Source organism: Pecten maximus, chromosome 7 (assembly GCF_902652985.1).
Source record: "Pecten maximus chromosome 7, xPecMax1.1, whole genome shotgun sequence".
NCBI lineage: Eukaryota > Metazoa > Mollusca > Bivalvia > Pectinida > Pectinidae > Pecten > Pecten maximus.
Genome location: NC_047021.1, coordinates 25,073,477 through 25,101,349, shown reverse-complemented (window position 1 = coordinate 25,101,349; position 27,873 = coordinate 25,073,477). Strand labels below are relative to the sequence as shown.

The window sequence follows — 27,873 nt, the reverse complement described above, 5'->3', positions numbered from 1 at the left end:
TAAGTGAATTTGTTTGAGTGTTCAGTGTAAGTGAATTTGTTTGTGTGTTCAGTGTTAATGCAGGAGTATGTTTGTGTGTTTAGTGTAAGTGGATTTTGACACATTATGTATGTAAAGCAACTGTTCAAATTTCTTTATTTTTCATGATTTTCTAATTCTATTTCTCGAAAAGTAACAGAAAAATTTACAAAATATGTACATGTAGTTTGATTGTGTTTCAGGTAGTCAAAAGAAGGTCTCTATAATTACATAGATATCCTTTTCTGAGGCTTGAGGGTTTGGAGACATATTAGCGGAAAAAAAGAAACGCAAGTTTATTTTCTAATTATTATTTTACATGATTCTTTGATGATGTGTTACTTGTGTGGGATCCTCGATTGTTTCATTATTACTGAATACATTTCGTTGATATTTGTTGTCCTATCACAGATGGTGGTTGCATGCACGTGAATACCGTTAAAACAAGGGTACCCTACGCCGTTTCCTGATCCAAATCAGTAGAGTGTGTGCCCACCCCTGGCATCAGTTGCTGCTCTTACTATCCTTAACATTGGGGCCTCGCGTTGTCCTGCTACAACGTAATGTTACGTTGATGGATAAGAGGATGAACGTATGGTCTCAAGACCTGATCCCGATGTCTTACTGTTGTAAGATTAACATCGATAACCACGAGAGGTGTTTTCACGCCTTAAGATATCCCTGCCTGTACCATAACACACCATCCCCGGAATCTGTCCCTTTTCGTTACACAAGCGTCTGAATCACCACAACATCAATACATACATTGTTGTCTATCTGACCTGTATTAGCGAAAAGTAAATATCACATGTCTCCAATGCCCCAAACAAAACTGATTAAGTGCATTTGCAAGCAGCTACTGTATTCATCATTTGAGTCACTTCTGTGTAAGTGGCAAACCAACATATAGGGACATCATGGCCTTAAATGAAACTCCCGCAACCGATTCCTAACGGTTCTTTGACACACTGGCTGACCATGAGTGCCCATAACATCACATGCCATCTCTGTCGCCATCTGAAATCAGTTACAGAGGAGCTAGACTTATGCCTCTATCTTGACGTCGTGACGTAATGCATGGGCACCCGCTTCTGTCACCCAATCTCCCTGTGGCTCTGAGATGCCCAACTTAACAAAATATTGTTGTCTCATGTACACCATATTGCAGGGCTACATGACATTGCAAATGGCCCTGCATTATCAGAGCAATGGCCTAATATATTACTTCACTCAATCGCTGCATTTCGCTGTACAATCATTTCAAAAAGAAAGTTGTGTTACTGGTCTGTACTGTTTCAATGTTCGATTTATAATGATTTACCAGCACATATGGCACAAGAGTACCCTGGATGCACCATTTCTTGAACAAGAATTCCACGGAAGTGGAGGTGTCGCCTGTGTATGCGAATAATTAAAGGGCCATAACTCTTTAAAACTAGGACTTGAATAAAAAAAAACAATAACAAACTTGTCCACAGTATTATGGTAACGAACATTCTATTTTCGCAAAAAAAATTAAAGGGCTATAACTCTTTGAAAAAGGTCCGAATAAATTTGGTTAACGAACTTGTCCACAGTATTATGGTAACGAACCTTCCCATGCAGTTTCAAATTAATCCAGTAATAATTATTCAAGTTATTGAGTGGAAACCATTTTCGCAAAAAATTAAAGGGCCATAACTCTTTTAAAATGGTGCGAATAAATTTGGTTAACGAACATGTCCACAGTATTATGGTAACGAACCTTCCCATGAAGTTTCAAATTAATCCTGTAATAATTATTCAAGTTATTGAGTGGAAACCATTTTCGCAAAAAATTAAAGGGCTATAACTCTTTTAAAAAGTTGCGAATAATTTTGGTTATCGAACTTGTCTGAGCTATCATGGAAATGAACCTTCCCATGAAGTTTCGTATTATTCCGTTCTAAACTACTAAAGTTATCGCACGAAAACCATTTTCCGGACCACGCCGACACCGACACCGCCGCCGAAAAGTAATACCTATATGTCTCCTTTTTCAAAGGCGACACAAAAATCGGCTGAAAGCTTGCAGCATCGAGTGGCATCACGATTGGCTGAATTTTAACTGAAGAACATTTTCACAGAGCAAGGACGTACCACAGTGTGAAATTTAATTGAATTTTGACAAGACCACATGTTTAAAAGTTATATTAAAAAAACCGAATTCGCATTCATTTTTTCTACTAGTATACTGTATATAATCTTCATCAGGGAAATTTGAAGTTGACAAGTGTCACCTGTATATGTACAGAATGAACGGACCTGTCATTTGATTTGACTTTGACACACTACATTAAGTTATTAACACCATTTTCTATACCAATGTAGAAAGCTGCCCATCAATCACTCACATGACTTAATTATGAAGATAGTCTAGTATCTATTTCACCAATAGTTTGTCATTGAAGACACTGATATAGAACACAGTAGTTTGATTATGAGATATTTCATCATTTATGAAAAATCATTAACTTTCATACCCCAGCATGCATAATGGCTGGCACAGCAAATACACAAACCCTATATATAAAATATTGATAAAGGGATGTGGACGTCTTGGTGTATGGGAAAGATGTAGGTATGTCTGACTATATATATATACAATATAGCTATTGGCGGCCAGCAGATCATGAGTTTGCGTCCCATTCAGTGCACGAACCATAAAATTATCTTCCATCACGTTTTGCTTTACTATAATGTTATATGATATTATATATGTACTGTAAGCCATATTGCAAGGTGAATAAATACGGTAAAAAGTAGGCTTCTAACCTATCGTATCTTCTCCCCGCCTTATACAACACAATGGCAATTGTACATAGCAATCACATTTAATCACCAACACACTTTGTCCGACACTGCTTCTGACAGCTCTATCGATTCTCCATTATATAATCTCTTCAATACTAGTACTATGCAACAGGTATCCAAGCAGACATAGCAGGTTAACACAATACCAGACACCACAATGTTGTCGGCACCCTGTTTAATGCTTTCATAATAATTCAATTAAAGATGTCTGCTTTAAAAGGACATTCAATTGACATGCTGACTTCTGAAATCCAGGAATAGCATATTAGCTGTAACAATAAGGAATTAATGTTTACTTGCATGGATCTTTTAATATTTTTTTTTAAAAACTTCAATCGCATATAAATTAGATCAGCTATTCAAAAATGTTGAATTTTGATAAAACAATTTTTAAGTATGCATATACATGCTTATATCACATAACAAACTTTGAAACATATGTCTTAAAATAGTCTTCTGATTCTGTCTGGCACATCTTTTTTAGTTGTGGATAAGTAATTATCACCTGTTTTTATTTCATGTAATCAACATGAAGAAGGACTACAGTGTGATCGTGTATGATCAGCCTTAGAAGTCTATGAACTAATTATATATTATAAATAATTCACATCCTGAATACCTTTAATATATTTTCGCTTAAAAGAAACTACGTATACCCATAGTGTCTAAAATCAACTTTAATCATTTTTTTTTAATCTGCGATATTAATGTTTTCTATATATGTGATCGTATTGGTTTTAAGTACTTCTTAAAGCAGTAATTAGGATCAAAATTAAGGTCACACTTATTAACACTAAATAAATAAATCATGTTAAGCTTAGAAAGTAAGAACTCTTAAAGTACATGTGTTATAGATGAAACAGAGGTCATATGTGGGTACCTTTAGTTTGAAAATAAGTGGGATTACATTTTAATCCCGAACACAGAATTGAATCCGCCGAGCCTTTTCTGCTAAGTCTTGGATACCGTTGTGACAATAAGTTATAATATACTTCAGACTGAATTGATTAACATGTGTATTAAATGGATTCTCTGAATATGCTTTCAGTACAAATTTACTTATTGAAAAAGAGGTTTAATTTCACCAGTTCCATCAAAAAAAGGGACTTAAGAGGTACTTAATATCTATTGTATTAACAGGAAAAACAAAACTGTTCAAACATATGGAACATTCCACCCCATGAACGTTGGTTTAACTGATTCAGGCTATTTATCTAATGTCATTTGTGTGTAGGACTTTTTAAGGATCAACAAAGTACTAACTGAAACACTTCATAATTGACTTTATATGTTTATCAATAACAAAGAATAATCGGCTTTAGCACCATTTTAAAAGTAATCATACAGGTACAATATGGTATAATTAAAAATCTGAGAACAAGTATAAATTTATATCTACTATATGTATATATACCTACTTTTTCGTGACTACAAGTTTTTTTCTATTGCCTCATTTTAGGAAGATACTTGGTGAAGTTTTGGGAACATAATGTGAACCTGAAACAATTTCAATTGAAAATGCCATGGGGTCCGCCCCCCAATAAGCCTTTAGAAAAAGACATATTAAATGTATCTAAAATATGTCCCCTTTCCTTGGCTTTGATGACCAATAATTTACATTGCTTGAGTCTCATTCTCAAATGTTACTTTAGAGACAGTTAAACTACAGAACTGATAGAATTAATTTTGGAAGGGAACAAAATCTTATTTATTCGCTTACCGTTAGTTTTGCCGTAATGCGGTGCTGCCATTTTATATTATCTAATTTGTTAATGTAACCGCCTTCTCCGTCATTGAACAAGAAGCCTGGTAATTCTGTTTTGGCGATTTTCTCCACAGCTGCTGTACCTCCAGTATTGTAAGCAGCCAGAAGTTTTCCTCCGTCGACAAAGTTGACATATTTGTACATAGGATTGTGCTCCTGTTCTTCGTTTTGACGTTTCCATGCCGAATCTGGGTCCGACTCCTTTCCACGACATATATTTCCCATTGGAATCGTGTAGTTGTATTCACTTTCTGAAAAATGTTCTCAACAATTTCCACAAGAATATATAATTTTACAGGAATATATACACATCTTCACTTGAATTCAGTGAAATTATCACATTCCGATTTATATTGCACTTCACGGCAAACATTCTGTTGTCTTCATTGTGTATGCTTTCAGCGGATATCTGGTGTTCCACCACTATTTTGATGTAGTCGTAAAAATACAAAAGCCATCTTGTTAAATGTTTTTTTTCAAGAATCCAAAGAATCCAATGATAGATATCTGAAAAAGAAAAAAAACAACATACATGTGGATTTAGAAAATAAGAGGTCCATGGGCATTAACGGTCACCTGAGATTTGAAATATTTCAGTTAATTTAATTGACCCTTTTTGGCCCCACCCATCAGCCCCTGGGAGTCAGTCAGAGCCAACATGTGCATACCGCCATACCATCAAACTGCCATCTTAAGCTGATAATGTTAACCAAGTTAGAATGAATTCCAATCTAAATCAAACAAATTAAGAGTCAAAAATGTGATTTCCCTATATAAACTACAGAAAAGTGTACCCCCTCTCCAGGGCCAAACGTGAGACCCCTGGGTCATGAAATTCACAATTTTGGTAAAGCACCTTAAGACCCTTCCATCTATGAAGAGTGTTTGATTCCACCATATCTGAGAGTAGAGAAGATTTTTGAAGTTTTAGTCAATTTGAACTATTTTAGCCCCACCCCTCAGGCCTCTGGGGGGTGGGGACCGTATAATTCACAATTTTGATTGACCTTTAGCCATAGAAGCTTCCAGCCAAATTTCATTGAATTCGGTTTAGGGGTTTTTGAGAAGAAGTCGAAAATGTAAATTGTTTACGGACGCACAACGGACGACAACAGACAAAAGGCAATTAGAATAGGTCACTTGAGACTTTGTCTCAGGTGACCTGAAAAATATAAAAAATTGCAACATTTTTAGAAAAGGATTAAGGTTAAGTATTTCAAAATTTGAAGGAAAAAAAAAAGCCAAAACTAGTTTGGGTTTCAACTCAGACATTATATTTTTCATTTCTGAGACTGTGAATCAATTGAACACAACCTCAAACACATGTGTATCAATTTGTACAATATGACATACGCATGTGACAATTTTTATGTGGACTATATGTGGAACAGCTAGGCCAATTATGTAATAAATATAATATATATATCATATTGATAAAATATATCATTGTTATCTATTCTTTGAAACATTTGCATCCAAATAAATTCAATATGCGTAATGTAACGGACACAAACTTTTACAGATACATCTATAGATTTTGATTTAAACGTGCAGTAGTAATTGATGCATTTTAATTGTCAAAGTCACCACAATATATTGAACTTGGAAATCGTTTTCTCACTGGTAGACTGGAATTTGATTACCTGAAAAACCTGACATTTGTGTGAACTTTTTTACACACATAATATACATTCCTTGTTGGCCATGACCTTTGACCTCCGACTTTTGTCTTACTACAAAAAATGTACGTGTACTTATTTAGCCTTGGTCTCAGCGACTACTCTTGTGAACGCGAGTAAGTCTGCAAGTGATCGATATGTTTTAAAATACAATCAATCCTTCTATAGGAGTTTGCATTATACAATCAAAGCAGATCTAGAGCAAACCTTGGGAAATTTTCATGAGCACCTATTTATCATGTAATACATAATTATATACAATGTATATATACTAGTATTATGAGAAAACATCTAAATTTGGCCTTGATTCAATGCCATTTATCTGTGATGTCACAATGGGCAGTGTTCAATCTATATTGAAATAGTTACATTTGGTATCTATAGTCAGTGTACATGCCAACTTGACAGAACATCATCAACATCAATTAATATTGCACCGATTTCCGTTGTCAGAATTCATTATATCTACCATAAATGCCAGCTGATAGCAGTCATTCACAGTTTTAAAAAAATCCATTTGTAGAAAATTTCATTGCTTATGAAATTATATGATTTACTACAAATACAAGATAAGCTAACATGTACTTATTTGTGTATTTATATCTTAATAATACATAAAATAGTCTTTGAAATTTCAGAACTGTTAAAATTGTTCATGCAAGTACATCAATCTTTGAAGACAAAATTTAGTAACTGAGAATGTAACCCTTTGATTTTTCGGGTTGAAGATATCCAACAGTACAATTATTATGTCACAATAATTACGACATGAGGATGTGGGTCAAGGCAATCACAGCCGATATAAATGAAATCTCTATTGGATTTTACTATAATATATATATACTGACAATTTGACATACTGTATAGAAAATATGTCAAATTGCATTGAATATATTTAAAAAATGTATGTGATATATCTGTGTAGGTACTGTACATTATACCTACTAACACTATAAGTTGTGGCAAACAGCTGAGGAGGTATGAGTCGCAACAAGTTTTAAAATATCAGCCTGCTCTTACCTACACTTACATAATTGATTACTGTTTTGTCTGTTAACATGATCACTTTATTACTCGGATCTGGTTAGTGGCCAGCTTTAGTAATTATTGATGGAAGAATGTGTCTTAGTATCAGCTGTCTTAGTATTAGTTTCACATAAGCTGTGAGTGTTAAAAAAATCATCTCTTTCTTTTTTATATCAATAATCAATAGCTGTCTTAAATTGTAATTAAATTTATAAGGGCAGACTGATCAATTAAGTCGATCCTTATAAAGATCTAGAAATATATAAAAGTGCTTATGGTAACAAATTTATATATATAAACCCGAGTTACAAAATCTTACATGCATTCAATCAATACATAAATTTTAGATGATGACAAAATTCAATTTTCAAAATCAAATATCTAAATCAAAAGTACCATAGAATCCAAATTATGTCATGCCTTCAGTACCCACTACCCAGTTATATTATCATCCATGTCTGCAGCAAATAACATCTGACAGCCAATGTATGGGTATAATAATAACATATGATAGGCCTACCTACCTGGGACACACGCAATGTAGTGGACTATACAGTATACACAACAGGTAAACTTTCACTTGACCTAAATTTTAATACTAAAACATTTTGTACCATAAAGCACTTACTTTAAAGTAGGTTCAAAGCACTTTAACGTTTTCCACTTGTCATTGGCATAAATTACATCAACTCTTGCCTTCACCTTTGCATATTTACAGAAACACCTGTAATTACCGTTGAAATAAGATCATAGTTGCCATGGTTTTTGTAAACAACCAACTGGGTTTCAGTTTTGAACAACTTTAATTTGTTTTAAATTATAACTGTTATATAAATGTTAAGATCAATACATATTTCAAAATACTCACCTACTTTGGAATCACGTCATTCTGAATAATGGTAGAAATCCGGCAAAAATGTGTCAACACAGTCGCTCTTGTCGCTCAATATACCTGTGGTGGCTAGAAGGTCACGTGACATTTTGCGTAACGGAAGTAAACTTTTCACGTGTGTACACTTCCTGTTTTATACACGAGTGTTGAGTTAGGCTACGTGCCGGTAAGCGAGATAACAAAGTAACATTGGACTGCCTAAACAACATTATTCGGTTGACAAGCAGATAACTTCTTTGTAGAAGCGGAGGATAATCCTTTTTGTTCCTTCGTCTAAAACATGGCATCAGAGAAGGAAGAGGTACCGACAATCTAAATCTTGCTACTTTCGTTTTCAAGTAAATGATTCAATTTATATTGTAGAAAACAATTCATACAATGCGACTATCTTTTATGTTATATATAATGTACACATGTCATGCATGCGTCAATGGTTATGCACAGGCGCCTGCATTAGCTGGTTAATTATTAACCAGCTAGTATTGCATCATTTACTTGAAAACGAAAGTAGCAAGGAAATATACGGTCGACAAATACAATTTGCTATCGGTCCCTGTGAATAGAGACGGGACTAAGATTTGTTTACTCATATATATATTAATTTAATATATATATGAGTAAACAAATCTTAGTCCCGTCTCTATTCACAGGGACCAATTAATATATATATGAGTAAACAAATCTTAGTCCTGTCTCTATTCACAGGGACCGATAGCAAATTGTATTTGTCGACCGTATATTTCCTTGCTACTTTCGTTTTCAAGTAAATGATGCAATACTATCGTATTTTAAAAAGCAATTCATACAATTCTGCTATATGACATGGTATAATATATGTCAAATTATGCACAGGCATCAGCATCTGATTGATACAATGTATATAAGAAAACAAATATCTTGGCCCCGTCTCTTCTCACAGGGACCGGTAGTCAATTGCCAACCTTGTATATAATGATTATCAGTTTAAGGTTAACTCACAGTGATTGACCAACGCTTGACAGATGAAGACATTATATACTTTTCCCGTGTTAGGAAATAAAACGTAAGATGTGGGTATGTCCATGCCGGAATGGTAGTGTTCCGGAATCATTTCAAAATGAGATAAAATACTCTAACTATCAAAATAACCACCAAAAGCAGCAAATCTAGGTTCAGGACTTATATTCAGGTATACATAATTAATAACATGTTACAATAAAACAGACTGGTAGCGAATTAATCCCTAAATAAGTTTTAAACTTTATACTGTAAAGTTTCTAGAGTAAGAGATTCTATTAAATATAAAATAAGTATTCTTGTATATGTTGTATCAAATATTTCTAAATAAGTACCTAATAATATATTAAAATAATTATCGGCTATATAATTAATACTAAATCCTTACTTTGATGCTGCTGATAAATACGTGTGTCTTCTTCCAAATCTGGGGATCGAGTGCCCAATTCCGGCATGGCGTTCGGAACGTTAGATGCACCCTAACGTCATAGCGCGCGACATCCAATATGGAGGCGCCCATGAATAAACGGTCTGACTGTGTCCGAGAGACATTCTACTCCTAATTTACTAATTTAAAAAGGTATGGACATGAAATAATATTGTTATTCATCTATTAACTAACATTAATCTATCTAGTGAATCCTATATTTAGGTATGACAATAAGTATTTCTATGTTTATGACACTATAAATGACAATCAGCTGATCAATACAATACACAGCTGAAATATTATGGTAAAATGGACAACAAGTGCGTACCAGTCTTACAACCTGCTCGTCAGACCATGTTGTAAAATATCGTCAACAAAGTGACAATAATGAACTCTGATAGGCTAATTCCCATTACTATAGGTATTCCAGACATAGTCATCAAGCTCCTTTCAAATACACCATTCAAAAACCCTGACTAGAATAACCTCATTTTTTTCCAAAAACTACACAAGAGTGGAACAAACTACCACCAGACATTGTCTCCTGTCCCACCACAGACTCATTTAAATAAGCCATCTACCGTCACTTTACCAACACAGAGTGGAGCCAAATATTTTCATCCAATTTTTATCCTAAAATACATAGAAAATCTTCTTCCTTTTCACTCCTCTCTGGCATTTTCCCTTCAATTAGTTGAAGTTGGCCAGTACCATATAGACATAGACAAGGTCGGAAATCACTACTGGTCCCCTGTGACTCCACTCCTGTAATATCGGAGGCTGCTTGTCAGCCTATTTATTATCTGACGTTATTGTGTTAACTATACCCCTTAACTATACTCCTTATCTACAAAAAAAGTATATAGAAGTAGGAATATAGGGACTAATAATTTTGTTTCTATTAAAACTGACCAAATGCTGATGGCTGCAGGTCATGGTAATGATTTAACTGCCTAGCACCACAGGTATACACATTGTACTCGGTGCATTTGTACTTCATGACAGGAGTTTGATGAGTAAGTTTTTTAGAAGAAAAAAAATCAAATAAAACCTAATCTGTCATACTTGTATAATATTGTATTTTTAATATTTCTATTTTTTAATATTTATTCGAATATGCAGAAGATCATGCAGGCTGCAGGACTGAGCCCAACAGATCCCTGCTCTTACTCCAGACCAGATGAATGTATTGTCACAAAAATAGACCTAGATCTGGATATTGACTTTGATAACACATCCTTGAGAGGCGAGGTTCATCTGTCTCTGCAGAAGAAGAGACAAGGTATTGACCATGTGGTGAGTGTTACTATAGGTGATGATTAATGTTCACAGGCAGTGTCTACACCTGTCAGCATGATTTTGGGTTTAGAAAACTGATCAATTTTCATTACATTAAAATAGAAAATATAAAGGGTATATTGAATGGTTTTCTGTTGAATATAACATATATTTCATGAGTATGACCATTCTGTCATGCGAGTGAAACATGTATATTATATCTGATGGGAAGACATTATGTTTTCTGTTTATTTTATTTTTTAAAAATAAAAAAAATAATAAAGAAAAAAATCTATGCTTTGAAAAAATACGGGAATCATGCAGTAGCATAATTTGTGACACCGTATCCTTATTATGCTATGCTTGACATCATGACAATGCTATTTTGAATTGGCTGCTCAACACAATTTCAGCACTTCTGTTTTTACCCAGTAATTCACTTTTTCCTGCATGTCTTACCCAGTAATTCACTTTTTCCTGCATGACTGTTTCAAATGCGCTAGAGTATGATATTAAAAACTAAACTGCAATGTATATTGCAGAAGTGAGCAAAAATAACCATTTATTCTACTTTCGCTTCATTTGAATCTGAACTGAAAATGCAGTGAATAGAAAGTGCCATTCTGATTGATCAAAAAGAAAAGTTACATCATCACTGTAAAAGATCTAATGTCAAATGTAGTTAATTTTGAGTGACATACATTTGTGATTTATCATTTTAGGTACTAGACACTAGGGAGGTGACCATTAAAAAAGTCACAGACCAGGCAAATGGACAGGAATTGACCTTCACCCTTGGAGAACATGATCCAAATTTTGGTTCGAAACTAGACATAAGATTACCTAACGGTGGTGGAAGCAGGTATAATTAGAATTCTTTGTGATATTTGACCTCATCACCAGTAATAATAAAAACATAGTTTTGTTGTTAAGAGAATTCAGTTGGGAATTCAGGTTGATATTAATCCTTCAGATTACAATGACTTTGCCAAAGTAAAATGAACAATTCTATGACTTTTTTGTCTCCATATATATTGTAGTTGTGTGGTGTCAGGGAAATGTAAGACTAAAATACTTTGTCTCCATATTGTAGTTGTGTGGTGTCAGTGGTATATGAAACCTCCCCCCAATGTTCAGCTCTACAATGGCTTCGTAAGGAGCAGACAGCAGGAAAACGTCAGCCATATCTCTTCAGCCAGTGCCAGGTAGGTGCATGATGTCAACCCTGGTCATATCACCCATGATTTCTGTGGTCAGGTAGCACAGTGGTAACACACTTGTCTTTCTTGTCTGGGGTTTGATTTGATTCCTGAATCAGACGTGAAAAGGTAGGGGAGGGGGGCGTCACTTGCCTGACCACATGGATTCTCTGGTTTCCTAGCTCCCACACTTCTCTGAGACCCCTTACACACTTCTTTTTTTTTCACAATTGTTGTAAAATAAATAATGTTTACATTTACCTGATTACTCTACCATAAGACATAAGATGTTTGATGGCTGATTATCTGTGTAATTTTATCCAATGAATTTTTGATAATTAATTAATAATTTCAGTTTTTAAACAAAAATAATAATATTTGACATCCAGATTTTCAATATCAGTTTATACATTTTATATTGTGGGTAGCATTATTCTAATGTGCTGACAAGTTCATACTCTTATGATGAGTGCATTCTAGATAGAGCGTCAGACCACTCTCTCCTAGAGCATGTTGTGTAAGTTAAGTTTTGTTGTTTCCCAACCGATGGCACCAATTGGGCTACGTTTGTGGATTTTCCTCATTGGTATCCTAATTAAATTAAGCAACACTGTGGTAAAACTTTGTTTCTTTCACTTTCCACATAAAAATGAAGGCTAGGTATATATACAGTTACAAAATAAGTCATTGGTGTAAAGTAAATCCTAATTCTTAAATCTTAATTAGGAACAAAAGAATTTTAAAAAGAAAATATTCTGAATGTCTCTTGTGGATGACAGTTCATACATAATTATGATTACATACATGTATGATACAAAATTGTGCTTGGTTGAAAGCATCAGTACATTTCAGTGGTTCGGATTTAGTGATTTAGGTATTGTTTTAATGCTAACCAGGTATTCATGAAGGGAGGTAACTCTGGTACAAACCCCTGGTATAAGATAACATAGCAACTGTAGCTTACACCCTAATGCTGACAGAGAGCATAAGTATACATTTTTATTATACTTATGTATTATTAAATATTCTTAACTCAGATACATATCTTATCTCTAATATAAGTCACATTTAAAATTTGTGAGATTCTGTAGTTTATAGTTCCCTATAACCAAACAGTTTATGCATACAAGTGTATTGTAAGTCATAGGTATGCTGTTACATAGTACATCTCATAGGTAAAAGTTTATATCAATACTAGATAATGTGCTGGCATACCTGTAACTGTAGATATCCTCTTTGTTATAAATCTTATATGTTTTGTAGGCTATCCACTGTCGGAGTATGATTCCATGCCAAGATACTCCCGCTGTCAAATGTGCTTACAGTGCTAACGTGAGTATGCTCCACACTTATAGTAAGTATATTATGATAACAAGCACCTTGGTACTTATGTATGATCTCCATATCTAAGTTCACATATACATTGTACCTGTATTTTTTTTTTTCTGCCCTGCAGGTAGGGCGTAAGAATTGTACCTCGGCTGCCCATATTGCATGATCGTAGGAGGCGACTAAATTTTGGGATCTTATCTTTTCTCTTCTTTCTGAACAAATTTCTTCTTCCTAATGTCTCCTTGATGATGCCTCACTTTTGGCCTTTATTTGAGCGTTCGCCGCTGTGAGGAAGGCTTTGGGTTCTGTCCCCTAGCCGAGACATACCAGAGTCTTTAAAAATGGTAGTTGCTACTCCTGCTTAGCGCTCAGCATATATGGAATGGGACGACTGGTTCGCCCGTTGTCAGTATAATGTGACCGGGTGGGGTGTCCTGCTGGATGAGTTCGGCAGTATGCTTCAGTGAGGTAGCACTATAAATTGACAAAAGTTCCGGCCTATCACAGGGAGACTTAACATGAACATACCGCAGCCTCCCAAAACACATATATGCACTCACCATACACATGCATATCGCATGCACGGAAGGGCGTCCTTAAATGATCTTAGCTGTTAATAAGACGTTAAACAAAATAAACCAAACCAAACCAAACTACCATAACATTATTTTTTCCTATCTCTAACAACAATAACAATAAGCAAAAACATTAACCAGACACATTTATCAGGAATTATGTACAAACTAATAAAACAAATGATAAGCCCAAACAAAATATCCTGAATAGAGTATACTTCTCCCTAAAATATAAACGTTACTGGTAGATATCTAACGACCAGTATATCATATATACATAACAAGGATGATATTGAGGAAATTTGATTTGCTCAATAAAATTTTGATGGCCATGTTTTTATTGTCCTACACAGATAACTGCTCGAAGGGAGGTTACTGTGTTAATGAGCGCACTACGACTAGGGTCTGAGCCACATCCCACCGATAGTTCTAAGCTTATCCACAAGTTTGAACAGACGGTGCCCATTGCCAGTTATCTCATTGCGATCGTCAGTGGAGATATTGAAAGCAGGTACATGTGGATCATATTTGTGAATACTTCGTGGTATAATACAACATATTTTCTCTTTACAACAAGTAGTAAGAGTGTTAAAATATGCCTTGTTGTTGGATATTGTAGAGATATCGGCCCTAGGTCCAAGGTGTGGTCAGAGGCGGAAATGGTGGACAAGGCAGCCTACGAGTTTGATGAAGTAATGACTTAAACCTTAAAACCGTAGTGAATTCAATAAAATGAACACATAATGTTTTATAACTGATTATATTAAAGAGCCTCGTTAATCTTACATCAATTTTGAAAAAAAGCTTGCTTGGAAAATGATTGAAGTGATAACCGCTCTCATTTATCATCACAGACCGAGCACATGTTGCAGACAGCCGAGGCCTTGATGGGACCTTATGTTTGGGGACAGTACGACCTGCTGGTTTTACCACCTTCTTTTCCCTATGGTGGCATGGAGAACCCCTGCCTGACCTTTGTCACTCCTACTCTACTGGTAATTATACAGAAAAGACTACTAATTAGAAAAAGGATGTCTAAAAAGACACCGTTATTTAACACAGCTGATCTGTCGTACATGAATTGAGTTGGCCAGAACCATGCTTGTCCCTCAACAAGGTTGCAGTCAGACATGTTCAAATTTGAAAGTCTCAGAATATGTTATAGACCTTCTTCATACAAACTAATACCTTTAAAACTTTCATAAATATTTGAAGCTACTCTTTCTTCTGGCCCAGTTAATTATTTGAAATATTGACATTTTCAATAGGTATGTATATTGTAAGGACTGCTAAGGCCTGGCTTATGCCTGTCATATCAAATATCTTGTGATGAAGATGATAATACATGTATGTAACAGTAAAGATCGACAGCGTTATTGCAAGGAACCAAAAAGTGAAAGGAGATATCAGGGCTATTGTGATTGTTCATCGCGTCCTTCAGGCTATATGTCAGTCCTGACATTCTGTTTTATTTTGAATAATTATTAATAATTTACAGGCGGGTGATCGATCTCTGGCCAATGTAGTCGCTCATGAGATAGCTCACAGCTGGACTGGCAATCTGGTGACCAATTCAAACTTCGAACATTTCTGGTGTGTAAACTTTATGATGATTTAAATTTCAAATAAATTATATTATTCAAACTTTTTTTTAATGAAATAGATATGCATAGAAAATAGAGGTCACATTTTACTTACTTAAGTGCAGGAAATGAACTTTGTATTATATGCACTATAGATAGTATCAATGAGTCCATTTGATATTTATCATGGTAACAAATTCAAGTGTTTATTTGATTATCAGCTTCTGTTACAAGTTTATGTGATGTGCATAATTTAAAAGCAATGGACACAAAACAGACCAAGAATAAGAAATGCTGAAAATGGTTTCAGTACAAAGAAAAGCTAAAAGACCATATTGTATCCACAAGTATATATTAGATATTCGTGTATTTAATTTCAATTAAAGGATAGAAATGAATGTAAACTTATCTTCTTAAACCCACATCAAGATCCTTCTGTAATCTGTTATACCTGGGTAAGTCCAATATATTTTGCTTTGAAGGTTGAATGAAGGTCACACTGTGTTTGTTGAGAGGAAGATAGCTGGCCGTCTCCATGGAGGAGAGGCAATGAGGCACTTCACAGGAATTGGGGGCTGGAAATCTCTCCAATATGGGGTACAGTATTTTAACTTTTGCAATAAATGTTATCAGTTTTCATAAAAAAAAAACAATTTCATATCTCAATAAAAGGAATATTGTATTTCTTGAACAGGAAATTATCTATAAGAAACAAATGCCTTGCTTCCATGCAAATTAGTGTCATTGCTTGACAGATTGCTAAAATAAGTATTGATGACCTTAACTTGACCTTTGAAATGAGGCCAATGTAGTGATGTTCAATCACAGATGGAAAGTGACATCATATAGATATTTATTGTGTTTGACTTTTAACCTTGGTGTTTTGAACCTTGACAGGTTGTGGAAGTACTAAAAAATGGTCCCTATACCAAGCTTATCCCAGATCTGTGCGGAGTGGACCCTGATGACGCTTTCTCTGTGGTACCCTATGAGAAAGGTTTTGCTCTCCTGTTTTACCTGGAAACTCTGGTAGGAGGACCAGGTATGGTGGCCATGTTCTGTTTTTATCTGATTCTCAAGTCAACATGTTGACATGACTGTTTGCTTCGAATTCATTGAACTGATGTGATATCAACCTATTGGCATGTTGTCAGTATAATTATCATTAGATATCAGTATATCTTATCATAAGATATCAGTTTATCTATCATTAGATATAAGTATATTTAGCATTAGCTATCAGTATATTTAGCATTAGATATCAATTTATCTATCATTAGACATCAGTATATCTATCATTAGATATCAGTATATCTATCATTAGATATCAGTTTATCTGTCATTAGATATCAGTTTATCTATCATTAGATATAAGTATATTTAGCATTAGCTATCAGTATATTTAGCATTAGATATCAGTATATTTAGCATTAGATATCAGTATATTTAGCATTAGATATCAGTATATTTAGCATTATATATCAGTATATTTAGCATTAGATATCAGTTTATTTAGCATTAGATATCAGTATATTTAGCATTAGATATCAGTATATTTAGCATTAGATATCAGTATATTTAGCATTAGATATCAGTATATTTAGCATTAGATATCAGTTTATCTATCATTAGATATCAGTATATTTAGCATTAGATATCAGTATATCTAGCATTAGATATCAGTATATTTAGCATTAGATATCAGTTTATCTATCATTAGATATCAGTTTATCTATCATTAGATATCAGTTTATCTATCATTAGATATCAGTATATCTGTCATTAGATATCAGTTTATCTATCATTAGATATCAGTTTATCTGTCATTAGATATCAGTTTATCTGTCATTAGATATCAGTTTATCTGTCATTAGATATCAGTTTATCTATCATTAGATATCAGTATATTTATCATTAGATATCAGTATATTTAGCATTAGATATCAGTATATCTATCATTAGATATAAGTATATTTAGCATTATATATCAGTATATTTAGCATTAGATATCAGTTTATCTATCATTAGATATCAGTATATTTAGCATTAGATATCAGTATATTTAGCATTATATATCAGTATATTTAGCATTATATATCAGTATATTTAGCATTATATATCAGTATATTTAGCATTAGATATCAGTTTATCTATCATTAGATATAAGTATATTTAGCATTAGATATCAGTATATTTAGCATTATATATCAGTATATTTAGCATTATATATCAGTATATTTAGCATTATATATCAGTATATTTAGCATTAGATATCAGTTTATCTATCATTAGATATCAGTATATTTAGCATTATATATCAGTATATTTAGCATTATATATCAGTATATCTATCATTAGATATAAGTATATCTATCATTAGATATCAGTATATTTAGCATTAGATATCAGTATATCTATCATTGGATATCAGTTTATCTATCATTAGATATCAGTATATTTAGCATTAGATATCAGTATATTTAGCATTAGATATCAGTTTATCTGTCATTAGATATCAGTTTATCTGTCATTAGATATCAGTTTATATCATTAGATATCAGTTTATCTATCATTAGATATCAGTATATTTATCATTAGATATCAGTATATTTATCATTAGATATCAGTATATCTATCATTAGATATCAGTTTATCTGTCATTAGATATCAGTTTATCTGTCATTAGATATCAGTTTATCTATCATTAGATATCAGTTTATCTATCATTAGATATTAGTATATCTATCATTAGATATCAGTATATCTATCATTAGATATCAGTTTATCTATCATTAGATATCAGTTTATCTATCATTAGATATCAGTTTATCTATCATTAGATATTAGTATATCGATCATTATATATCAGTATATTTAGCAGTATATATCAGTTTATCTATCATTAGATATCAGTATATCTATCATTAGATATCAGTTTATCTATCATTAGATATCAGTTTATCTATCATTAGATATCAGTTTATCTATCATTAGATATCAGTTTATCTATCATTAGATATCAGTATATCTATCATTAGATATCAGTTTATCTATCATTAGATATCAGTTTATCTATCATTAGATATCAGTATATTTAGCATTAGATATCAGTTTATCTATCATTAGATATCAGTTTATCTATCATTAGATATCAGTATATTTAGCATTAGATATCAGTTTATCTATCATTAGATATCAGTTTATCTATCATTAGATATCAGTATATTTAGCATTAGATATCAGTTTATCTATCATTAGATATCAGTTTATCTATCATTAGATATCAGTTATCTATCATTAGATATCAGTATATCTATCATTAGATATCAGTATATCTATCATTAGATATCAGTTTATCTATCATTAGATATCAGTATATCTATCATTAGATATCAGTTTATCTATCATTAGATATCAGTTTATCTATCATTAGATATCAGTATATCTATCATTAGATATCAGTATATCTATCATTAGATATCAGTATATCTATCATTAGATATCAGTTTATCTATCATTAGATATCAGTATATCTATCATTAGATATCAGTATATCTATCATTAGATATCAGTTATATCTATCATTAGATATCAGTATATTTATCATTAGATATCAGTTTATCTATCATTAGATATCAGTATATTTAGCATTAGATATCAGTATATCTATCATTAGATATCAGTATATCTATCATTAGATATCAGTATATCTATCATTAGATATCAGTATATTTAGCATTAGATATCAGTATATTTAGCATTAGATATCAGTTTATCTATCATTAGATATCAGTATATTTAGCATTAGATTTTGGTAGCTTACTTTGATTTCATGTCATGTAATTGTAGATGTTTTCGAGCCATTCCTCCGGGCATATATTGAGAGGTTTCAGGGAGACTCCATAGTTACTGAGCAGTGGAAGGAATTCCTGTTCTCTTACTTCAGGGACAAGGTAAGGTCCACCTAGTAAAGAAATCTACAAAATGGTTCACTAATTTATAGACCGGTCATTATCTGAAACTGCCATGTTCTTGCAATATCACTATTTCCCAGAAGGTATATATTATTGTTATGCCATAGTCATATGTGATGGCAGGTTAGAGAAAAAGATAGCTGCCACATGACCATCTTGAATTTCAGGGTCACAGCTTGTTATAATGTTTAACAAAGGATCTTCAAAACAAGAAAAACAAGACGTTGTTTGAAAATTTGTGAAATGTTACAGTCCTGTAAAAAGCAGGGGAATCATGCAAGCTCTGCTCAGAATTACTTCTGTATACTTGTACATTTTAATAATTTGTTTTGGAGTTACAGGTTGATGCAGGTGTGTTCGATGAAGTGGAATGGGATAAATGGTTCTTTGGTCAAGGGATGCCACCAGTGAAACCAAAGTAGGTCGGACAGTTTGTCAGTGAGAAAATTTGAACATGCAAAGTATCCTTTTTCTAAATTTCAAATGTTGGCAACCATGTATATGTGGTTCATGTATATGTGGTATATGTATATGTGGTACATGTATATGATATGTGGTACATGTATATATGGTAACTACCATGTATTGGGTCTAATACCTACCTGTTATCTCGGGCCTATACAGGTATGACGACAGTGTGGCCGTGCCGTGTGCTGATCTGTGCCAGCGCTGGGTAAAGGCTGCAGAAGAAGACTTCTCAACGTTTAAGGCCGAGGATCTTGAAGCTCTGTCAACTGTTCAGAGGAGAGAATTCTTAAGCCTGTTATTGTTAGAGGTACAGTGTAGAAATCTTTTGTATTTTACGTTTTTGAATTGTTGTACTGTCATAGAGAATCTATCATTTCTATGTGTCAATGTCATTAAGATACTGCTAATAAAACACTGTTTAAATAAAAACTAATTGAATTTATCATGCATGGATTAACAGAAGCTTGCTTCTTCATTTTTCCTTTGAAAACAAACTACATTATATATCATCCTACATTTTGCAGGAACCATTTTCACCTAAAAAGATCCAAGCGATGGAAGGGATGTACAATCTCAACTCTGTTAAAAATTCAGAAATCAGATTCAGGTATACTTTAAGTGCATGAAGATTTTCTTGGTTTTACTTTCAATCACTGATCTGTGACCAGGTGCTAGTATGCAGTCACTAAGAATATACTTTGGGAGATGACTAAATTGAATGATGGTATTAGGTCAACCTGATCATTTGTTACCCTTATATGGTACCGGTTGACTGTCATAATCTAGTGTCAATCAATTCCTTTCTGATATATACAATTATTTTACTTTTTTTGCATCATCTGAAACAATAATCAATGAGTTCTAATCCTTGAACAGCTGAATGTTCAAAAAAAAAAAAAAAGTTTTAAAATATTTTCACATCTCATCATAAGCAACACAAACAAAATTGTTTGAGTACAAATTGGATTGAATTATTTGATAAAATTCTTATGTGTTGGGAAGAATGCCATTGATGTTTCAAACATGACTCATGTGAGTGGTAGAATGTTGCAAACATTGAACAATGAAAAAAACAAAAACAAAAAACAAAAAAACCCACCAGATACCTACATACCGTATTTGACCTAATAAGGGCGCAGGGCGCGAGTAATTGACAGTGGGGGCGCCCTTATTAAGATTAGTTATTCTGAAGTTTTATGAAACAGACTATACCTTATAGCAGAATACCCAAGGTTGTGGAAACGGTAAAATATTCAGTCATAAAATTATTCCAGATGAAGATATCTATTCATTATCATATATTAAGCTTAAACATCACTTGAATATTCCTGTAAACTTGTAAACCATGCCAGCTGATCTTTAGACCAGAGAACGTGTGTTCCACCATTTATGTTAAATGGAACTCTTTTGTGTTCTATTTATAGAAACAGGTAATTTCCCAGATCATATCAGACATCGTTTTCTTTGACCTATAATTGATTTACAATGTCTTTTACTAGCTTTCTGTTCTGAACAAAAGTTATTTATCAACAAGAATGAAGTCTTTAGTTTATCTTCAAATAAAGATGGTAATTATTATTTGTATGTGTGTTTAGTTTTGGGTGCTCTTTGCACTGACATGTCATCTATAGCCTATAGGAATACACAAAATGTGGCGAAAACATGTGTTCCAGTTACTTAATTTGCTGAAGAAAATTGAACACATAAAGTAGCAAAATATTTCTCATAAATTATTACTTTTGAACACCATTTTGACACTCAGTCAAAGATTTATTTCCTTGAAAAAAGGTAGGGGCGCCCTTATTAGGGCAGGCGCCCTTATTAGGTCAAATACGGTATGTACAAGCCTGATATATACATTGTATATTAAAAGAGGAATTTTGTTTAATGTATTAAATCACCTATTAAGTTCCTTACATACAAATGTACAAACAAATATCGTTATAAATGAAATGTTGTATTGGACTCTATCTATTATTGATTTTATAAGTGTTTAATTTCTTTCTTCAGCTGGTTGAGAATGTGTATTCGTGCCCAGTGTGAAGATTGCATTCCACGTGCTTTAGACTTTGTCAATGAACAAGGCAGAATGAAGTTTGTCCGACCAATATACCGGTACGTCATAGCCATATCATCATGTGTCACTGTATGAAAGATAAAAAGTTTCCTGGTTGGAATCTGCAGTATTCCAATTTGTTTTTAGCTCGTCTCTTCGAAGAAGAGTATATACCGGTATATGTTGTCACTCCGGCGTCGGCGTCGGCATCAGCGTTGGTTTTTCAAATGTTAAGCTTTTGGTGCAAGTGTTGAAAGGCATAGTAATTTATGGTAATATGGTCCCTGTGGGGGTCAAACTATACCCTGCCAGAGTTAAACTAAAAGATTTTTTGGGAAAAAACATGTTTTTGAAATTTTTTGGACTAAGAATATTTCTGCGTTAAGTGTTTGGTGCAGGTGTTGAAAGGTATTAATACATCACTTTATAATTGTACTAGGGTGCTGATAATTGGCAATAGAGTCCCTCTGGAGTTACATAATCCCCTGCCGGAGTTAAATTAAAAGATTTCTTTGAAAAAAACACCTGATTTTTCAAATCTTTGGCCTTAGAATATTTCTGCGTTAAGTGTTTGGTGCAAGTGTTGAAAGGTATTAATACATCACTTTATAATTGTACTAGGGTGCTGATAATTGGCAATAGAGTCACTCTGGAGTTAAACTATCCCCTGCCGGAGTTAAACTAAAAGATTGTTTTGGGGAAAAAACCCCAAATTTTTCAATTTTTGGACTTAGAATATATTTCTGCTTAAAGATTTTGGTGCAAGTGTTGAAAGGTATGAATACATCACTTTATAATTGTACTAGGGTGCTGATATTTGGTAAGAGTCCCTCTGGAGTTACACTATCCCTTCTTGGAGTGTAACTGAAAAACAAACAATGTGAAAATGCTCACATTAGACAATTTATACTGGTCCACATTTTTCAAGGGAGGCAACTCTCATTAGGATAATATTTTATCAAAAAATTGAAGAAATGGGTCCAAAAGCAATTACATTTGTATTTAATATATTTATTCAATCTACAACAGCATATCTTGTCTCCCGAATGTTTGTCAATAAATAATTTACATATATATATCTATTTGTATGGTTTTGAAAATTGCATGAATATATACACAAAACACAATCTGATCAAATATTATTAATGCAATTTGCGAAACCATACCGATTAATATATTTTAATTATTTATTGACAAACATTTGCGAGACAGCTCTTGTTACAAGTCCTAATATTATAAAAGTATAATGATAGCTGAAAGTAATAGACTGTAATCATTGCAGCTTTTAATTAGTACTTGTCAGTTGTCAACAAGATTTCCTGTTGTGGGGCTTTAAATATTTGTTCAGAAATATTTAAAGCTGATAAATTCTACCTATCTTCAGGTCAGGAAAACTATTGTTTTACTTGAATAAGTATTACAAACCATTGTTCTGTCTACAGAGACCTGTATAACTGGGAGAAGTCACGTCAATTAGCTATTAACAATCTACAGGCTAACCGAGACCAGATGCACAACACTACAGCAAAACTTGTGGCCACAAAAGACCTTCACCTTCCAAACTGACCTTTCACCTTTTTATGGATTCTGATTGTAGTTTGTTGTATGTGTGAGTGTATAAAAAAATCTTTAGATTTTAATTGTTTATCAAACAGTTAACAATTGAACAAGGATCTGACATTAGAACTGGAGGAAGTGAAAACAGGTGCTTATCTCAACAGGACCAACATCTATGCATAAAATATGTTGTTCATGCATCTTAATGTATTTCATTATAGTTAGATTTACTTAGTTTTATAAACTCATCACATCATATTTGATCAAAGCAGATCAACCTTGTCAGGTTTAGTGACAATTCAGTGTAACATAGTGTCATGGATTAATATTTGGGTGGCTGTTAGTGTTTGTGATGAACAGTAAAACTTGTTTATAACAAACTCTACACAACCAGAAGAAATTGTTCGTAATAAATAAAAATAGAATTTTGAAATAAATAAGATTGAGCCAAAATTGAGAATTTTAATTTACTTTGTATTAAACAGAATTTTGTATCAAGCCTGTTTGTCTTAAGTTTAACTATATCATTGTATTGTAATTATGTGTGCTCTGATTGGTTGTATCAAAAAAGGTAAAGGTTGTATCCAGAATTTCTGTAATGATTTGGTTTAATTTGGATGTGCTCCTGGCCATATAATTTATTGATGTTATGTGATCATTATCAGTAAATATGCAAAAGATTATACATTTGTATATACTTGTAATATTACTGTTTGGATTTTGGATTACAGTATCTCTTTGAAAATATCAACCACAATATGCAGACTTTTACCAGCTTAACAAAATAATCAAAGCGATAGAAGTAGTTGACAAATAAATCAAGATTTCATTCGATATCAATAAATTGATTTAATTATGTATCATGTAACTTTAGACTAATAGCAGTTTGTCAAGCTTTATATCTATCTGTTATGTTAGATAAACATTTGTGTTGACAGTCATGCAGAAAATCAATATACTTGAACACATGCAGGTTTTCTCGGTGTACTCCGTACACAGTCAGACCTCTTGCACGCTGTCATCTGGGTGAACAAAAGTGATTGATATAAGTGGGTATACCAACTAACTGACATTATATTAAGTGAAAGTAGTAATATTTTGTTTCAACTAATAAGATTTAACACATATGCAAAAAAATACATGCATCTTTCAATAGCTAAAAGTGTTTAGTTTATGTTTTCTTAGTTTGGAAAAGTTTTGCTGAAAGATTTGCATATCTGGTTTTTGATTTGTAACTATTTGGGAATGAATTAACACTTCGTAGATGTAAATATAAAGGATTTTGTCTCTATTGTTTTATATAAATATTCCTTCTAATTTTTAAAATAGCTAAGTTTTTATGATGATGTCATATGGTTTTAGATTTGTTTATGACTGTCCTCAGGATAGTAAAAAAAAACCTCAGAATACCAGGATACATATCACGATGTTCATATAGTGTATGAATGCCATTATAGATCCAGCAATGTAATGATTGATTTAAATGGATACATTTTGTTTACATTGAGGATCATGCTGCAGTAGCCCAATGATTATTTATTTTATTATTAATAAATTTTGTGTGGGATTATAATAGCAAGAGTTGTTTTATGTATATTAATATCATACAGAAAAAAAACACTTTGTACTATTCTGCATTGGTCGTGACATGGTCATATGCATATCAAATAAGTCAACTTTCATAATTGTCTTTCAAATTTTGACAGGTGTATTCTGTCTGTCTTTACACTTTTTTATCCAGAATTCTCAAAATTTATAGACATCATAATCATTAGGATTCAAAGGTTTTGTGCGAGTCTCAGGATAATTGCTTTTTATTTTTTCCCAGGATTTCAACCTTTTCTGGGATCATATATACAATGTATCTCAGATTTTGACCAATGTTTTTAAACTTATGATACATTTTGCATGCGTGTATTTGTGTTTTCCTAAGCAATATTTTAGCTAGACAATTTTTGAAAAAGTATAAAACTACAAAGTGTCATTTAAGAGATTAATAGTTTTAATCTTGCATACATGTATGTGGAGATTTCCTCTTGGTTTTTGACTAATCTTGTATGATCATAATTCATTAGGCTCATGATTTACACACAATCCTGACAGTACTGGTATTTGTGTTCCTTTTATGTCCCATTTTGATCTGACAAATCCTTTTATCATTATAAGCATTTTACAGCCTGATTGAAGTCATTACAAGCATTTTTACAGCCGGATTGAAGTAATTAAAAGCATTTTTAAAACCAGATTGAAGTCATTACAAGCATTTTTACAGCCAGATTGAAGTAATTATAAGCATTTTTACAGACTGATTGAAGTAATTATAAGCATTTTTACAGACTGATTGAAGTCATTATAAGCATTTTTACAGACTGATTGAAGTAATTATAAGCATTTTTACAGACTGATTGAAGTAATTAAAAGCATTTTTAAAACCAGATTGAAGTCATTACAATCATTTTTACAGCCAGATTGAAGTTATTATAAGCATTTTTACAGACTGATTGAAGTAATTATAAGCATTTTTATAGACTGATTGAAGTCATAATAAGCATTTTTACAGCCAGATTGAAGTCATTATAAGCATTTTTACAGCCTGATTGAAGTCATTATAAGCATTTTTACAGACTGATTGAAGTCATTATAAGCATTTTTACAGCCAGATTGAAGTCATTATAAGCATTTTTACAGCCAGATTGAAGTCATTATAAGCATTTTTACAGACTGATTGAAGTCATTACAAGTATTTTTACAGCCAGATTGAAGTCATTATAAGCATTTTTACAGCCTGATTGAAGTCATTATAAGCATTTTTACAGACTGATTGATGTAACTTAAAACTGGACCGCTGGCTTAATTATATTGTTTCTCTTTTCAATTTACTTCATCAAAATTGATAGAAACAGACATTTAATATGATACAAAACTTGATAATTCTTTAAACCCTAGCTATGTTCATACCTCAGAATGCAAATTTTGAAAGTGTACATGAACTTGTGGTTTATAGGGGCCTATAATGCAATACAAACGTCAAATACAAATTCTGAAAGTGTACAGGAACTTGTGGTATAAGGGGCCTTGATAGGTCAGTCAGTTAGAGCATCGGCCATGTAACCTCAGGTGAATGTCAGAGATGCATGGTTAGACGATCCCTCCCACACGTTGTTTAATGAGGTAGTCACCAACTACTACAAGGAGACCCTGCCTCAAAATGATGCTGGCTGTTCACAGGGCGACAAACCCTACAAACAAATGTGGTATATCATGTAAATTAGATGTAAACAGATTAATATTCACAGTGAAACCATCTGCAGAATCAAATGTCATTGTTAAATCAACATTATAACTGATAGTGTTGTGATATATCACATGGTGACTAATCCTTAGCTGTTATAATCCTTAGTTGTTAGTGATAATCCTTAGTGTTTAGTTATGATCCTTAGTTGTAAGTGATAATCCTTAGTTGTTAGTGATAATCCTTAGTTGTTAGTGATAATCCTTAGTTGTTAGTGATAATCCTTAGTTGTTAGTTATAATCCTTAGTTGTTGGTGATAATCCTTAGTTGTTAGTGATAATCCTTAGTTGTTGGTGATAATCCTTAGTTGTTAGTGATAATCCTTAGTTGTAAGTGATAATCCTTAGTTGTTAGTGATAATCCTTTAGTTGTTAGTGATAATCCTTAGTTGTTAGTGATAATCCTTAGTTGTTAGTGATAATCCTTAGATGTTAGTGATAATCCTTTAGTTGTTAGTGATAATCCTTTAGTTGTTAGTGATAATCCTTAGTTGTTAGTGATAATCCTTAGTTGTTAGTGATAATCCTTAGATGTTAGTGATAATCCTTAGTTGTTAGTGATAATCCTTAGTTGTCAGTGATAATCCTTAGTTGTTAGTGATAATCCTTAGTTGTTAGTGATAATCCTTAGATGTTAGTGATAATCCTTAGTTGTTAGTGATAATCCTTAGTTGTCAGTGATAATCCTTTAGTTGTTAGTGATAATCCTTAGTTGTTAGTGATAATCCTTAGTTGTTAGTGATAATCCTTAGTTGTTAGTTATAATCCTTAGTTGTTGGTGATAATCCTTAGTTGTTAGTGATAATCCTTAGTTGTTAGTGATAATCCTTAGTTGTAAGTGATAATCCTTAGTTGTTAGTGATAATCCTTAGTTGTTAGTCATAATCCTTAGTTGTTAGTGATTATCCTTAGTTGTTAGTG

General features: G+C 32.8%; 2 protein-coding genes across 4 annotated transcripts in view; one reads left to right on the top strand and one right to left on the bottom strand.

The window, feature by feature from the left end:
• The window catches only part of LOC117330349 (transient receptor potential cation channel subfamily V member 5-like), a 64,780-nt gene extending 56,492 nt beyond the window's left edge, over positions 1–8,288 (bottom strand). For both annotated transcript variants that reach the window (XM_033888566.1, XM_033888565.1), the window contains exons 1-2: positions 8,189–8,288; positions 4,571–5,122 (exon numbers count right to left, since the gene is read on the bottom strand). In XM_033888566.1, coding sequence (XP_033744457.1) covers positions 4,571–4,840 — 270 coding nt within the window. In that variant the 5' untranslated portion in view covers positions 4,841–5,122; positions 8,189–8,288. The remainder of the gene's footprint in view (positions 1–4,570; positions 5,123–8,188) is intronic.
• Positions 8,289–8,335: 47 nt separating this feature from the next.
• LOC117330348 (leukotriene A-4 hydrolase-like) lies at positions 8,336–25,233 on the top strand. Of its 2 annotated transcripts, none has more exons than XM_033888563.1 (17): positions 8,336–8,513; positions 10,761–10,934; positions 11,639–11,778; positions 12,010–12,121; positions 13,379–13,447; positions 14,376–14,533; positions 14,642–14,714; positions 14,877–15,017; positions 15,521–15,615; positions 16,088–16,202; positions 16,503–16,647; positions 19,455–19,558; positions 19,921–19,997; positions 20,204–20,354; positions 20,572–20,654; positions 22,058–22,162; positions 23,546–25,233. In XM_033888563.1, exons 1-17 carry the CDS (start codon positions 8,493–8,495, stop codon positions 23,667–23,669), a joined length of 1,887 nt encoding a protein of 628 aa, XP_033744454.1. In that variant the 5' UTR covers positions 8,336–8,492; the 3' UTR covers positions 23,670–25,233. The 2 variants fall into 2 exon arrangements, with proteins under 2 accessions (XP_033744454.1, XP_033744455.1); XM_033888564.1 differs by having other exon boundaries at positions 8,475–8,550.
• Positions 25,234–27,873: the final 2,640 nt, after the last annotated feature.

What these genes read in the sequence shown, in the direction of transcription:
- LOC117330348 (XM_033888563.1), top strand. Translation starts at nt 8,493, where the DNA reads ATGGCATCAGAGAAGGAAGAG. An exon ending in AATGTGCTTACAGTGCTAAC is followed by an intron (nt 13,448 to 14,375) that starts GTGAGTATGCTC and finishes TGTCCTACACAG; the next exon opens with ATAACTGCTCGAAGGGAGGT. An exon ending in AACTCTGGTAGGAGGACCAG is followed by an intron (nt 16,648 to 19,454) that starts GTATGGTGGCCA and finishes ATGTAATTGTAG; the next exon opens with ATGTTTTCGAGCCATTCCTC.